This window comes from Cercospora kikuchii (genome assembly GCF_019650295.1).
Source record: "Cercospora kikuchii DNA, contig_00008, whole genome shotgun sequence".
Classification (NCBI taxonomy): Eukaryota; Fungi; Ascomycota; class Dothideomycetes; order Mycosphaerellales; family Mycosphaerellaceae; genus Cercospora; species Cercospora kikuchii.
In genome coordinates this window covers 1,111,025-1,126,239 of record NW_025408589.1, presented here as the reverse complement: position 1 = coordinate 1,126,239, position 15,215 = coordinate 1,111,025, and the positions used below count along the sequence as shown (strand labels likewise).

Sequence of the window (15,215 nt, the reverse complement as noted above, 5' to 3'; positions counted from 1 at the left end):
TGAGCGGGCCGCCGCATAGAATGGGAGGCGTGGCAGGGATTGTTTGGTAGCTGCATCGTCTCGCCAAACACGCAGCAGCTTGCAGCAACTGCAGACAGCTCGTGTGCCAGGCGAGTGCTGACCGAGCTCTCACTCTGCGCATAGTCATCCACTCCACTGCTTCCTTCTGCTGCAGTCGCGCCCGCCGTCTGATAGTCGCTCCTCCTCACGCTCATCTCCGCATCGTCTGGGAACCGGGCAGCAACGGTCCAGTGCATGTCGAAGAGTTGATTACAGCTGAGAGCTTGCACCGAAACCTTAACACGCGCAGCTCCACCCGCGTTCGCCGCCTCGTCCTCATCCATCGGTCTAGCCATTACGCGAGTTTGCGCCCATATCTCGGACGGGAGCGCAGACGAGAATCTACCTTGCATCGGCAAAGACCAAGTGGATTGGAGCTGGACGGAGCAACGAACAGACGCGCAGCGGCGGCGACAGCATGAAGTGAGACAGGGCCACAGATTCATTCGGAGTAGGCGATGAGCGCGGCTGGTTGCTGTTAGGCAAGTACGTGAGCCGACGAGCGAATATGGAGCGCGAAACCGACCACGACGCCACTGTGGCTCCATTCAAACGCTTCTACGAGCGCCTACGCGACGATGTTCCTGGCTACGAGTTCAACGATCGCATGCCGCCCTTCCATTCGAGCTACGACGACTGGCATTTCTTTGGTCGCAAGAAACATTCCAAAACGGCAAGTGCTTCGCGCAAGACGAGCACCTCCTCGAACTCGGGCTCTCGTCCCTCATCGATTCGGACCCGATCCGACTACGATGCCAACACCCCAGATGAAGAGAAGGAGAAGGACATATGGGTGGTCGGACGATTGTCGAGACAGATCTTGCGTCTTGAGCGCGAGACCAAGCTATGCCAGACGCTCTTCAATTCGTCTGACAGTCACAGACATTTCGTTCGGCCCCTCGACTTCTTCCGTATGCCTGCGAGGCAGGCGGGGGAGGTACCTCTGGCTATTACCATCGTAGAAGCGCCAGGAAGGAACTACTTAGAAGAGCTGGTCTCGTTTGGCGCTAATTTCTACTCCGGGACTCCAGACTCGCCTCAAATCCAGCGCCACGATCAAGTCGCGCTGCTCACCTTCTTGGACTTCGCGATAGGTGCCAGCGAGTGCCTCGAGATTCTGCATCATGAGCACGACATCGTCCATGGAGAAATCAGAGGCGACGCATTTCACTTCAATAGAGAATCTGGGATCGTGCGCATGATCAATTTTGGCTCTGGTGTTCGGAGCTTCGAGCACGGCTTGACCTCAGCCAATTGGACCACTTTGATGGCCCAGCGTGGCGTCGAGCACCGCCTGCAGTTCATCGCCCCCGAACAGACCGGTCGACTGCCTGCCGAGCCCGATGCGCGAACCGATATCTATTCACTCGGTATACTCTTCTGGACAATGTTGACCGGGCAGCCCCCATTTGAAGGACGATCACCTCTGGACATCATGCAGAACGTGCTTTCTCGGCGCATACCTCCGGCCTCGTCCATAAGATCAGACGTGCCTGATGTGCTTTCCAGACTCATCCAGAAGATGACCGCACGCAACATGGACGACCGCTACAACTCGAATACTGGGGTCAAACATGACCTGCAGAAGCTCAAACAAATCTTGACTGACGGCGATCTAGACGCCCTGGCAAGCTTCAAGCTCGGCGAGAAGGACGTGTCGTGCTTCTTCGTATTGCCTTCAGATCTTGTAGGTCGAGATACACAGCGGAATAAGATAATCGAAGTGATCGAAAGGGCAGCAGCGAGAGCTGCTCGCGCCACCATCTCCAGAAAAGGACTTTATACGCTGAGCTCGGCCAGCTCGTCCATTCTGTCTACTGACCCCCAAGCTGCGAGCCTACTCGATGATATCATGAGTGACAGCACATCCTCGACGGATCGTGATCGCAGTCGCGATGATACGAAATTGACGTCTATCCCGGAGTCGACAGCATCAGAGCAACATCGCTTCAGTAGAATATCACAGGATCGCCTGGAGACACTGGCACGCACAGGGAGCATGGCCTCGTCTGCCACATCCACGAACGAAGATGGCACCGTACATGGGCCCGAACGGAGAGACGCTTCCTTTGACAGTCTCGGCTCGGGGGCGAGAGCAACACCCGAGAGCTTGTACAGGACCGTCTCCAGCTATCAGATGGGCAGCATAACTTCAGAACCGAGCACAATGCTTCGCACTGCACAGAAACTTAAGAGGAAAGGCAGGACGGAGATTATTGGCATCTGTGGCCAAGCTGGCTTTGGCAAGTCGGCACTTATTCAGAGCATTCAGAGCCAAATCAGGAAGCATGGTTATTTTACGACAGCAAAGTTCGACCCGGTCCGGAAGGCGCCTTTTGATCCTGTGGTGAGAGTGATGTCTTCGTTGTTTCGGCAAATCTTCTCAGAAAACGATGTGAATACAGCCTTCCACGACAATGTCCGCAACTTCACTCGACCGTAAGTCGTGCCTCAGCTGAAGTACCAATTCAATCTGCTAATACTCATTTCACAGATACTGGGGTATTTTACATACCTACTTAGAACTTCCGCTCTGGCTCCTGTCACCTACAGTGAACGGGAAAATGGCTCATCAAAGCCCTGCAGAGCGATCGCCGAATGGGCAGATGGGACAGATGCCTGAGAGGAAGATGTGCAACGCGGCCAGTACTCAGGAATGGCTGCGCTCTGGCGGCTCGAACAAGTCATCCCGGTTTATGTCGATCTTCTTGGACGTCCTCCGCCTGCTGGCTGTGCAGAGATTCGTCTGTTTCTGCTTGGATGATCTGCAATACGCGGATCCAGAGAGCTTGGAATTGCTGCACATCATCGTGAAAAGCCATATTCCAATCGTGCTGATACTCACTTACAGGGATGAGAAGATTGCGGATCCTGCCATCGTGAGGCTGCTTGATAGAGCAACGAAAGTGACAGTGGGGTCTTTTACTGACGACCAGGCCACTCAATACGTATCCCAAGCACTCCATCGTCCCGCAGAGTACGTCACTCCACTCGTTGCGGTGATACAGGAGAAAACCCAGGGCAACCCATTCTTCGTACGAGAAATGCTTGACTCTGCATATCGTAAGAAATGCATTTACTATTGCTGGAAATGTGGCCACTGGGAGTTCAGTTTGGACAAACTGTTCGAGGAATTCTCGACGCCCGACAGCGGTAGATTCTCGACCAACGACTTCATCTTGCGACGCATGCGCGAGTTACCTACCGATGCTCAAACAGTGCTGGCATGGGCCGCTATCATTGGCAACAGCTTTCAATTCAGAGTGCTGCAGCGGGTGATGAGTTGTGCGTGCTCAGATCTTGCGCCGCAGCCTCTTATTCCACCAAAGTCAAAAGACGCTGTTGCGGGGCTGCAGACGGCACTCTCTTCATTCATTGTGATGCCGACAGAGGATGAAGATCGCTTCAAGTTCAGTCATGATCGATACGTGGCGGCAGCTGATGCCTTGTGCGACGATTACGTGCGCGAAGAGATGCACTATGTTGTCGCGTCCTCTATGATGAAGCACCTTCCATATGACCCCGTCAATCAGCCCAACAAGGTTCTGTTCGAGCAAGCACGACATGTCTGCGAGGGCATCAAGGCAATCAAACGCCGAGCGCCAAAAAAGACACAGTTTCGAGAGCTGCTATACCAGGCAGCGGAGACGGCCAAGGAATCAGGAGCGCGAAAGTCCGGGCTATACTACTTTCAGGCATGCCTGGAAATGCTACCAGCAAATCCATGGAACGATGAGACCGGCGACGCGACCTACGCCGAAACACTCACGCTCTTTATTCGTGCAGCCGAGGCTTTTTGGTACAATGGTGAATATGAAGATGCAACCACTCTCTTGAACGCTGTCTTCTCGCATGCTCGTCACGCAACAGACAAGGCCCCCGCGGCTATCATTCTCAGCCGTATGTACGTTCAGAAGGGCGACAGCAAGACTGCGTTCGAGGGATTAAGACAGGCCCTTGTAGATCTCGGACTGGCTATAGAGGACCGGACACTTGAACAATGTGACGAAGAGCTACAGCGACTCCTTCCACAGCTGCAGGAAGCCAGCATGGATCTCAGCGGCATTGAGGCAAAGGATATCGACAGAAGCCTCATGACGCTTGGTGCTCTGCTTACCGAACTCCAATCTTCAGCATATTGGACCGACCCCGTTTTGTTCTACAATGCCACCCTCACCATCATGAAGCTGTACCTCGAACGCGGCATGTATCCCCAGGTGGCTTTGGGCTACGTGAATCTCGCGGCCATCAGTGTTTGGCGATTCAGTATGGTTCAGCCCGCGATGCAGTTTGCGGACCGGGCTCATCAGATAGTGGACCACTTCGATCAGGAGTACTACACGATCGGACGCGCGCTCACCCTATACTCTACTTTCGTCGGCCATATCCAATGGGGTTTCCGTGAGAACTTCCAAATTCTGAACAGAGGGCTGGAAGCTGCCTCAATAGCAGGCGACAAAATCTTGCATCTTCTGAACATTGGCGTTATGGCCGCTTATCGACTCTGGGCTTCTGAAAGCGTCTCCGAAATCGAGGCTTACATTGTTTCCATCAGCGACGAATTCCCAGAATGGCAACAGAATCTCAGAGGCGGCGTGTTCTTGATGGGTGTCCGACAGTATTCTCGAGCATTGGCGGGCAAGACATATTACAAATCAGCTCCCGATGTCTTGACTGACACGAACCATTCCGATAGTGACTACGTTCGCTACATCAGAGCGCGCTCGTCGAATCCGGAGCGTCCACTCTCCATCTACTTGACGTACCAGCTCATTGCATTGTACCGCTTTGGACACTACAAGGAAGCACTGGAGCTCGGCGAAAAGCTCTTGCTCATGACGGATGGATTGCTGTGTATGCGTTATCGATACTCAGCGATGTTCTACCTGGCGTTGAGCCTTATTGCATCTATTCGCGACAATCCAGACCGGCCAGACAAAGCAGAATTGCTAGCTCGTGTTGCCCACTATCGGGCTCAATGTGAGATAGCGGCAAGCGCCAATGATGCGAACTATGTGACTTATATCGCGCTGCTGGATGCCGAGGTCGCAGACATCACGCACGATTATGCCCATGTGCTTGAGCACTATGAGAGAGCCGTTGACCACGCTCTGGTCACTAACACGGCCCTCGACGAGGGTCTCGCCTTGGAGCACTACGCAGACTGGTTGGTCCGGATGGGCGCTGCAAGACCTGCTCGCGGAATATTGCTTGACGCCATTTCAGCTTATCGTCGCATTGGTGCATATGGCAAAGCGGACCACGTCAAGGACAAGTACGAGTACCTCTTGTATGGCACGAAGAGCCTCTCGAACGTGGATGCTGCAACTCAGACCGTTCACGACGCTTCCGCTGGCGCAGCATATTCCTACAGACTGGAGCGAATGGCGAGCCACGGGGCAGCTCCCACGTCAGCGGAGAGGACTGAAGAGTGGCTCGAGCCTTCCCACTCGCAGACTGCAGCGATCAACGGGGACAAGGAACCTCCCGCTGCGCTGTCTTCGGCCGTGGGGTTGGATATGATCGATCTCGCTGGTATTCTGGAGTCCAGTCAATTGCTTTCGTCCGAGCTTGATGTCGATCGCTTGCTCTCGAAACTCACAAATATCATTGTCGACTCGACCGGCGCAGAACTGGTTGGTCTTGTAGTAGAGAACGATCAAGGGGAATGGTGTGTGGCATCTGTGGGTACGCCGGATAACATCGAGGCACCCGAGATGGCCATACCACTCGAGAACGTCGAAGATCCGGTGGCGAGACAAGTCACAAAATACGTGCTGCGCTTTAAAGAACAGGTCTTCCTACGGCAAGTTCTGGACGACGAGCGTTTTTCAAACGTGCCGGATTCATGGCTTGAGCGGAACCCTGATGGAGCAAGCATGATCTCCATACCAATCTTGCACGGCGAGAACGCACTTCTTGGCAGTCTCTACTGCCAGGCTCAGCCGAATACATTTACAGAACGCACAGTGACTCTGCTGAAACTGCTTGTCAACCAGATTGCCATATCGATTGCCAATGCGCTTCTCTTCAAGCGATCCGAGAGAGTGCAGGCTAGTAATGCAAGCATGCTTATCGTCCAGAAGCAGGCCTTGGCGCAAGCACAAGAGCAAGAGAAGAAAGCCAAAGCTGCCGAGGCAGAAGCGAAGGAAATGGTTCGGCTGAAGGATGAGGCTGCAAAGGCGAAGTCAATGTTCCTGGCCAATGTCTCGCATGAGTTGCGGACACCATTGAATGGCGTTATCGGGATGTCTGAGATGCTCAAAGCCACGATCCTGACGAAAGAACAGGAAGAGCACGCCGACAGTATCCGGGTGTGTGCGGATACGCTGCTTAGTGTGATCAACGACATCCTCGACTTTTCGAAGCTGGAGGCCGGAAAGATGCAAGTTTTCAGTGTGCCACTCAGTCTGACAGAGACCATTTCTGAAGTCGTGAGGGCCCTATCCTATACAAATATCGAGAGGAACCTTGTGACGAAGACTGAGTTGGACATTGACAAGGATTTGGTCGTCATGGGTGATCCCGTCAGACTGCACCAGATCCTGATGAATTTGATGTCCAACGCTTACAAGTTCACGGCGCGGGGCAGTGTGACTGTACGCGCAAAGGTCGATTGGGAAGACGAAAACTACATCAAGGTCACGACCTCAGTCACCGATACCGGCATCGGAATCTCACAGGAGCAGCAGAAGAAGCTATTCTTGCCATTCTCTCAGGCCGACTCTAGTACAGCACGAAGTTACGGCGGCACTGGTCTTGGCTTATCGATCTGCAAGGCGATCCTCGAGAACGTCATGAAAGGACAAATTTGGCTGGAGAGCACCCCAGACGTTGGTACGACCGTCTCGTTCAGCCTGACATTCAAGAAAGTCCACGCATCGGAGCTTAATGAGCACACTGGCACGACTCCGCACGGCAGGGACGCGGATCCCATGGCCATTTTCACCCCTCCTGCTGCGGATGATGGCCCAGGAGCTCGTGCAGTGGTCAGTCTTCAAGGCATTCCGCGGGATCAGCTCAAAGTCTGCATCGCAGAGGACAATCTGATCAACCAGCGCATTGCCATCAACTTCGTGAAGAAGCTTGGCTTCAATTGCGAAGCGTACGGCGATGGACAGCAGGCCGTGGACGCGTTGACACGCGCTTCAAAGGATGGCAATCCATTCCACTTGGTTCTTATGGACGTTCAGATGCCCGTTCTAGATGGTTACAACGCGACACGCGAGATCCGCAAGCACGAGGACCCGCGGGTAAGAGACATCCTGGTCATTGCAATGACGGCTTCTGCAATCCGTGGAGATCGTGAAAAGTGTCTTGAAGCAGGCATGAACAACTACCTTGCCAAGCCTGTGCGCGCAGACACCTTGAAGCAGATGCTGGAAAGCTACCTCCATCAGCCCGCCAAGTCGATCCCTAATCTCCAAGACGAAGCTAATAAGCTCGTGTCGACCGTCGAGGACGAGGAGGCTAGACGCGAAGACCAAAAGGCCAAAGAAAACATCGATTTCCGGAACGAGGCACACAAGAATGGTGTCGTAGCTGGGGTCGGCCTCGCCGGGAGTCTCAAGGACCCGCCAGAGAGACCTCGGAGTGCTCAACGTGGAAGCACTGTCGTCCACCTCACACCGGAGGAGATGGCAAAGAAGCCCACGGCACAGACCCAAATGCGCGACCAGCTGAAGGTCGTCGAGCAGCAGATTCGCGAGCTGCAGAGCCGGCCTTCGAGAGCTGCCGCCCGTCCCGGGCTTGGGGCGCGTTCGAACACGGGCAGCAGCACAGGGAGTCCGGGAGCCCCGCTCGCAAGATCCGTCTCTGGCAGTTCCGCGCCCGGTGGCAATGCCCCATCTGTGACTTCAGTCCCAGCAGGCTATGCTATGCCTTCGAGGAGCACGCCTCTACGTGCAGCAGACGTTGATGGGAGCGGGGACGATTCGAGGCAGGAGGAAAGTAATGACGATGAACGCGACGATTAATATGATGAAACTGTTTATACTGCGACTAACGAGCGAGCCAGACTACGGTTTGAGAAGGTTTATATTAGCGACAGGAACTGGTAGGAGTTTTGTTCGCTGTACTTTGTTGTTGGTTTCTGTGTCTCGATGAAAGATTTCTTCGGGCGTCACAGAACCTGCTTCGTTGTATTTATGTTGCTGAAAGTGGCACTTCTTCTTGGGGCGAGATAGACTATCGTAGCTTCCTTGTTCTAAGACTTGATACACCTGCCCTGCCTGCTTTCGCAGGCTGCCGCTGCCGCCTAGTTCTCTGTTCCACAACAGCGGTATGGTCATATATCGCGGCCCCACTATCTGCAAGGCACAAATTTTACATCACCTCACCCCTGGCAGTGCCAGCGTTGCTCGAAGCCATATGAGAATTTACGAACACCGCAACCCATATGAAGAACTCCGTGAACATGTCTCAATATCCTCAAGCCTCCCTACCAGGCCTTCCCGCGGAGCTGCGTCTTCTCATCCTCGAACTCGCCCTCAAAGACACCCGCGTCGAAATCCGCAATGAATCAAAATGGCTCAAATATCTTTCTTCTTGGAGCCCAAAAGAAAGCCTCGCCCCAACTCTCGACATGAAATCCGCCTGGGCTCTCCTCCACGTCAACAGCCAAATTCGACGAGAAGCCTCGTCGCTCCTTTATTCGCTTAGCGAATTTCATGTTTATTTCAAACTCATCCGGCGAGAGCAATTCGAAGTGTTTTTGGAGTTGATTGGGAGTGAAGCTGTCAAGTGTATGACGTGGTTGGTTTTCCATGGGGAGGAGACGTGTGTGATGTATAAGACGCGAGGGGGAAAGTGGGTTCTCAATGTTTCCTTTTTTAATGAATGGATGGACTTGCTGATCAAATTCTTCCTAACAGTCCTAAATCCTATATTCGAATCCTGGATCTCAGCTGGCTGCATAAAGCCGACCCGCAGAACCCAGAACAAGTCATACGACTACCTGCGACAGATTGTGCGCCAGCATCGACAAGAGCGCATGTGTGCGGCTGTTCGGGTGTTAGGGCTGCTGTCGACGAGCATGGAAAAGGGATCTTTGACACAGTGGGTAGGCAGTTTGGGAGGATGCCACAACCGCTGACGGCTGGGAATGTACTGGGAATGTGGGACTCGACACTGGAACTACGGAAGCGTGATAGGCGGCACTAGAGATTCCACCATTGTACATTCTTACAGAGTCTCTCTCTTCAATATGTATATGCACGTATGTGCATGCAACTACCCCAGCACTGATGATCCCTCATGTTTCTATGCATCAAACATAAACTTTCTCTGCGTCAACAATATCCTTTTCCTCCACCAACGCCATGCTAGTTGTGGTAGTGCTAGTAGCAAAACGAGAAAGACCGAGACTAAAACCAGATGATGAGACTAACAGCAGCCGTAAGCGTCGTCGTCGTGAAAGCATCCAACGCTAGACAAATGCCCTTCCACTTCTCCCCGTCCCTCCACTATCTTCCCGTCGCACGTGCGAATCATAAAGATCATCTTCGTCGTCATCATCAAAATCATCGCGTCGTCTGCGGCCGCCGGCTCCAAGGTCACCGCTCGTGCTCAAAACTTCCGGGCTCGAGCTCGCGCCGGATGTGACTTGCCATTCAGAGCTATCACTTCTTCGTTCTTGTTCTTCGGTCTCTTCTGTGTATACTGGTAGAGCTTTGTGGGAGTCGCCGTGGACTAGTCCCAAACGTTCTTCTTCTGTTTCGGCGCGAGCTCTAGGATATTCTCGACTTTGGCTGCCTCGACTTGTGAAGGATAAGGCGCCTCTACTAATGGGCCTGGGTCCGTCGGTGGCGCCTGATTCAGCTCTATTGCGAGAGAAGACGTTCTGGAATGAGAAGGAACGGCTCGCAGCAGTACCGGGTCGATTACCGCTGCCATGCGGAGGCGGTCGCGGAGGCGCAAGACTGCTAGATTGCGAATCCGCCCGTCCTCGCTCGCTGACTTGATCAGAGAAGTGTATGTGCGAACCGCTTCCGGCTCCCTTATACTCGGTGTCGTCATCGTCATGGCCGTCCACTTGTCGCTGACTCCCAGGTCGTGTGTAAACATGCTCTCGTGCTCCTTGCTTGTCGTTCGCCACGTGGTCGAGAGCTACAGGGCTGTGTCCTCGCTCCCGTCTTTGAGTAATCGTTCTGCCTATGCGACCAAAAAAGCCCGGGTGCACGTCACTTTCAGGTTCGCTAACATCGTCTGGGAACTGTGACATGCCAAGAGGAGGATGTGCAGTTCTGGGCCGATGTATTGACCCGCCCTGCGTGGAGACGGTCTTTCTTCGTCGCAGTCCGTCCCACTCCACGATCTCGTTCTCGCCAATGGGTTCCATGCGCTCCTCGTGGATTCGCTTTGCTTCGTCGGCTTCTCTCTTCGTCCTCGCCTTACTCAGAGCTCGGATGATTCCAGCACCACCACGGATGGTGTCTGCGCGAGGCTCATATTCTGGTTCCTCTACCTCGGCTGCGGCTCTGATTTGATCCATGTCGCTGGTCAAAATTTTCGTCTCAGGTACTTCCTTGGCCGATTTTGCCAATTGTAGCAACACTACGCCCGAGCAGATAGTAAGGAAGCCCATGACCACATCGATGATCTGGTTGGTCGTGCCATGGAAGCCACGGAACAACACGGCCGATGTGATTATGGTCGACGACGTGAAGTAGACGTAGTATGTAGGCGTCACTAGTGCTGCATTGAAGATGTTCAAAGCTTTCTGAGCAGTTGTCAGCGTGGTTTCGTGTCGACCAGGTAAAGGATGACTTACGTTGAGATAAATGATTTCTGTCAAAAGCGTACAGATGACAAAGACGAGCAGCACATATGTGAACCACTTGTTGAACTGTTGCTCACCCCCGATGGCCGCAATGATGGTTGCTCCCAGGCCTTGAGTGGCAACCACACTCAGACCACCGATCAAGCTGCAAATGGTGAGGTAGACCATCATGCTCTTCTTCCCATATTTTGGTGCCACGAAGAAGGCGACGCACGCACAACCGACAAGGATGACTCCAGCGAAAACGAGAAATCCTGGGGCAATCACGTAACTCTGCATTTCCTGGATGTTGGACACCGCCGATTGCTCTGGCGCGTTAAGCGTGATGACGACGGATCCGACGATACAGAGGAAGCAGGCAACCCATCCCACAAAGCTCAGGCGCTCTTTCAGAATCCACCAAGACAAGACAGCGCACACCACGACAGATATGGCGCCCAAAGGAGTGACCAGAATGGCGTCTGTGAAAGCATAGGCGACGAAGTTGCAAATCTCGCCCACGATCATCAAAGTCATGCCCAACCACCACCAGGCGTTTTTGAGATATCCATAGCCTTCGCCCGCTTCCTCTTGGTATTTGACATTGGCTTTCAGCAAGCCCACCTTCTTGATAACAAAGGAGCTGCCGATGAACAGGCCGGATGCCACGGCGAGTACAATGCCCACGATCTTGTAGAAGCCGGGCCGGGGCGTCTTTTCTGCAGCTGCCGTAGAAGTTGCCGTTGCCGAACTCGTACCCGTTGCGGTGTCTGTCGTCTCGGTGGCCTGGCGCAGGACGAGGTCGGCGGCGTGGAAGAGGACATGGCCGGCGGCGTCCATGGCGGCACGGCGATGGCAGCCGCAGTGAGGAAATGTCCACGCGCTCGCTACAGCGTGCAGCGGAAGTCCGCCCACATGTGCGCTCCTGCTTGCGATAGTTCTATGCGCCTTCTCTTGCCCTGCTCAACGTTGCTGCAGCTGTCCTTCCCAGGGCCGTGGCTTGTGTTCTATTCTCGAGCTCGATCGATGCGGTGCGATGCGGAATCGTGGATGCAAGAAGGAACGATGCAACCTCGTCACTCGTCCCGTGGTAACAGCGAGCGGCAAGGGGAAGGATATACAAGAAGCGAAGCAATGCTGGGGGTGCGACGGTGCAAGAAGAGACAGCGATGAGCAATGTTTACCTCTGTTTCTCGCACGTCGCTAAGAAAGCCAGACGGTCGTGCAACTGCCCGCGCCTAGACCACCCACCCATCCCTGCAAATGTGGCTGAGGTAAGAGCGACACGCAACGCAGCTGCCCACTTCATGCCCACCTCGCGCCCGGCAATGGCGCGACCCGAGCAGTGGCGGTCGTTACATCGAATCGTTCGTCTTAGTGCGGTTGAACATTGTAGCCGCTGGCGAGCTCAGATGCACAGACTCTACCACTGCAACTATCCAGCGACTGCGCCACAAGACGTGCACCCACGCACGCGAAGAGACGCCCCGCTAGTGTTTCACAGGGCTCGCGTTTCTGCTGTCGGACGTCGGAGCGAAGCCCACCACCGTCAAGACTTCCCACCTCCAAGACATGCCTCTCCTCACCAATGGCCACGCGATTGGCGACACGCCGACTGTCCACACCGCTGGCTCGGCCGATGACATTCGTGCAGCCCTGCAGGAATTGTCCCAGCGAGAAGCTGCTGTGACTTCCCGTTTGGACACCTTGCTCAATTCTCAAAAAGACCTCAATCGCCAACTGAGCCGTCTGGACCTTGCACGTGCTCAACTGGGCTCCCAAGTCGTCGCCACCAGGAACATCAGCAATGGCATGCTCTCCAATGCCGCTTCGACCGCCCACCGAATATCAGGAGCTGTCAAAAAGCTGGACCAGGAACAGGCCGCCGTGAAAGCCACGTTGGAAGTGGTAGAGCAAGTGGCCGAGCTGAAAGCATGTGTTCTTGGCGTCCATGGCTCTATGGGAGCTCCTCAAGACTGGGAAACGGCTGCGGATTACCTTCATCGTGCCTTCAAAATTCCAGATTCGGTCATTGATGGCGCATTTGCGGAGGAAATCGTGCCCACAGCCGAAGTTCCTGATCCGCCGCGGGTGACTTTGAACAACGCGGCCGAGAGTCTGAAGGGTCTCTTCATGCGCGAGTTCGAGAAAGCAGAGGCTGAGGGCGATGGAGCACGAATTACGCGCTTCTTCAAGTTGTTCCCCCTGATCGGCCGGAGCGATGTTGGTCTGGAAGCATACGGCCGCTATGTGTGCACCGGTATTGCTAAACGCGCTCGGGGTAACATGAGCTCGACGCGCGGGAGAGATGGCATGTTCTATGCCCAAGCCCTGACCAAGTTGTTTGAACACATTGCCCAGATTGTGGAAGGCCATCAACCACTCGTCGAACGTCACTATGGTCCTGGAAGCATGACCAAAGTGATTGAGCGAATCCAAATGGACGCTGATAGGCAAGGAGGCCTTGTCCTGGACAGCTGGTCAGAGGATCGACGAGTACATCGCCGCCTCACTGAGATCAAGAGCTACCCGTTCAATTTCTTCGTACAAAGCTTCTTGCCGTCGCAGAAGCCCAGCTTACCCACGCGAACTGGCTCACCTGCCCCAGGCTCGGGTCGTACCAGTGAAGATGACAGCGTGGACATGAAGGAGATTGATGCGCTCCTGAATGAAAGTGCAATCATGCTCAGTCGCTGGTCGCTCTACACTCGCTTCTTGGCAGGCAAGACAAGCGCTCACGACCAAAATCGAGACGATGATCTACACCTGCCCAGCTTTCTAGTCCACAGCACACTTCAGAGGAAAATCACAGACCTTCTTATTGACCCCTTCAATGCCATGGCTACCTTTTTCTTTCGGCGTTCGGTCGAGAAATCCTTTCAGATCGATGAACCTCCTTCTGATCTGACTCTCAATCCGAATAAACAACTTGGATCGAGTCCGCCTTTCATCACATCGGCCGTGGATGACATTATGTACATTGTTGATCAGGTCCTCAAACGCACACTTTCAACTTCGCAGCTCGGCATCGTACGAAACGTGGTACCAGCCGTGGGCAGAGTGCTCGGCACCGACTTCTTTGGTATGGAGCAGCGCAAGATGCGCGATGAGAGCTATCCCAAGGCCGCCATACAAGGAGCGCTACCCCCCGAGAATCTGATTATATCCTTCCTCGTTCTCATCAACAACCTTGATGTTGCCACGGATTATGTTCGCAGAATCGTTCGAACATGCTTAGGTCAGGCTTCCGGGGGTCAACAAGCACAGAATGAGGACGACTCAGCGCTACTAGATACGTTTCCTTTTGGCAGAGAGGCCGAAGGCGCTGAGAATGTCTTGCAGGCAATGGAAAAGACTTTTGCCGAGAAGACTGCTGTTCTCCTGAACGAAGCAATCGAGGTAATGCTCAAGCAGGTCATGAGGCCACGTCTACGACCAGTCTTCACTGAGACCTTCAAGAACATCGAGTACGACGAAGAGGATTCAGTGGGCGACGACGCCTCATCAGACGATCTTGTTGCACAACGCTTCGAACGAGGCTGGCAGGCGTTCACGCTTCCCATCAAACGCATTGCAACGCCGCATGTATACGACAAGCTCATCACAGCCACCATCACTCATCTGGCCCGCATGCTGGAGAAGAGAATATGGTCTTATTACGGCCGAGTCAATGAGTTGGGCGCAGTTCGATTGGAAAGGGACGTGGCAGCAATGGTCGCTATAGCTGTTAAAGGCGGCAAGTATGAACTGCGTGACGCCTTCGCTCGTTGCACGCAGATGACGCTCATCATGAACATGGAAGATGATGAGTGGGAAGAGATCTCCAAATTGACCGGAATACAACTGGAAAGAGAAACTGGCATTGATTGGAAGCTCGATGCTGATGAGAGGAGAAGAGTCCGCGCAATCGTCAAGGATCGTCCCTAGTCATGGAGCTCTGCATCCCTGAAGCACATTCTCAGCATATGTCGCCTACGACCACTGATGTCCTATTACCAAGGCGACATGCGTCCGCACGTGTATTAGAGACCCATCGGGTTGTGCCGTTTGTCTCGGCGAGGTATAACACCATCCCGAGGCAGATTTCATGATTGGCTGTGGGGAAATGCTTGGTGCTCAGATCACCTGCCGCAAAGGCTCTAGATGACTTGGCGCCAGGAAGATCACCACAGCTTCTGTCGCACTGAAGACTTTACTCGAAGCCACAAGACTGCAGCTACTTTGCCCGTTCGCCAATAGAGCTGTGAGGAAGGCGAGATTTTCCGCGTCAAGGATGGCGCCTTGAAACTTCCATACGATTGTCTATTCTTGGCGCATATGCTTGGGGTACTATCAGCTGCACACTTGTCAATCGTAGCTCAAAAGGGTAGGAGACAAGAAACAGTGCGGTTCACGA

At 53.9% G+C, this 15,215-nt stretch overlaps 3 protein-coding genes across 3 annotated transcripts; 2 read left to right on the top strand and 1 right to left on the bottom strand.

Moving 5' to 3' along the window:
• Nucleotides 1-568: 568 nt before the first annotated feature.
• On the top strand, nucleotides 569-8,036 carry CKM354_001163300 (uncharacterized protein; the record flags this gene model as incomplete). The annotated part of the gene is made up of 2 exons (XM_044807131.1): nucleotides 569-2,499; nucleotides 2,555-8,036. 2 exons carry the CDS (start codon nucleotides 569-571, stop codon nucleotides 8,034-8,036), a joined length of 7,413 nt encoding a protein of 2,470 aa, XP_044663066.1.
• Nucleotides 8,037-9,487: 1,451 nt separating this feature from the next.
• CKM354_001163200 (uncharacterized protein) lies at nucleotides 9,488-11,659 on the bottom strand (the record flags this gene model as incomplete). Its single annotated transcript, XM_044807130.1, has 2 exons — nucleotides 9,488-10,780; nucleotides 10,832-11,659. The coding sequence occupies 2 exons, from the start codon at nucleotides 11,657-11,659 to the stop codon at nucleotides 9,488-9,490; spliced, it is 2,121 nt and encodes a 706-aa protein (XP_044663065.1).
• A 732-nt stretch (nucleotides 11,660-12,391) lies between these two features.
• On the top strand, nucleotides 12,392-14,746 carry CKM354_001163100 (Golgi transport complex subunit COG4; the record flags this gene model as incomplete). Its single annotated transcript, XM_044807129.1, has 1 exon — nucleotides 12,392-14,746. One exon carries the CDS (start codon nucleotides 12,392-12,394, stop codon nucleotides 14,744-14,746), a length of 2,355 nt encoding a protein of 784 aa, XP_044663064.1.
• Nucleotides 14,747-15,215: the final 469 nt, after the last annotated feature.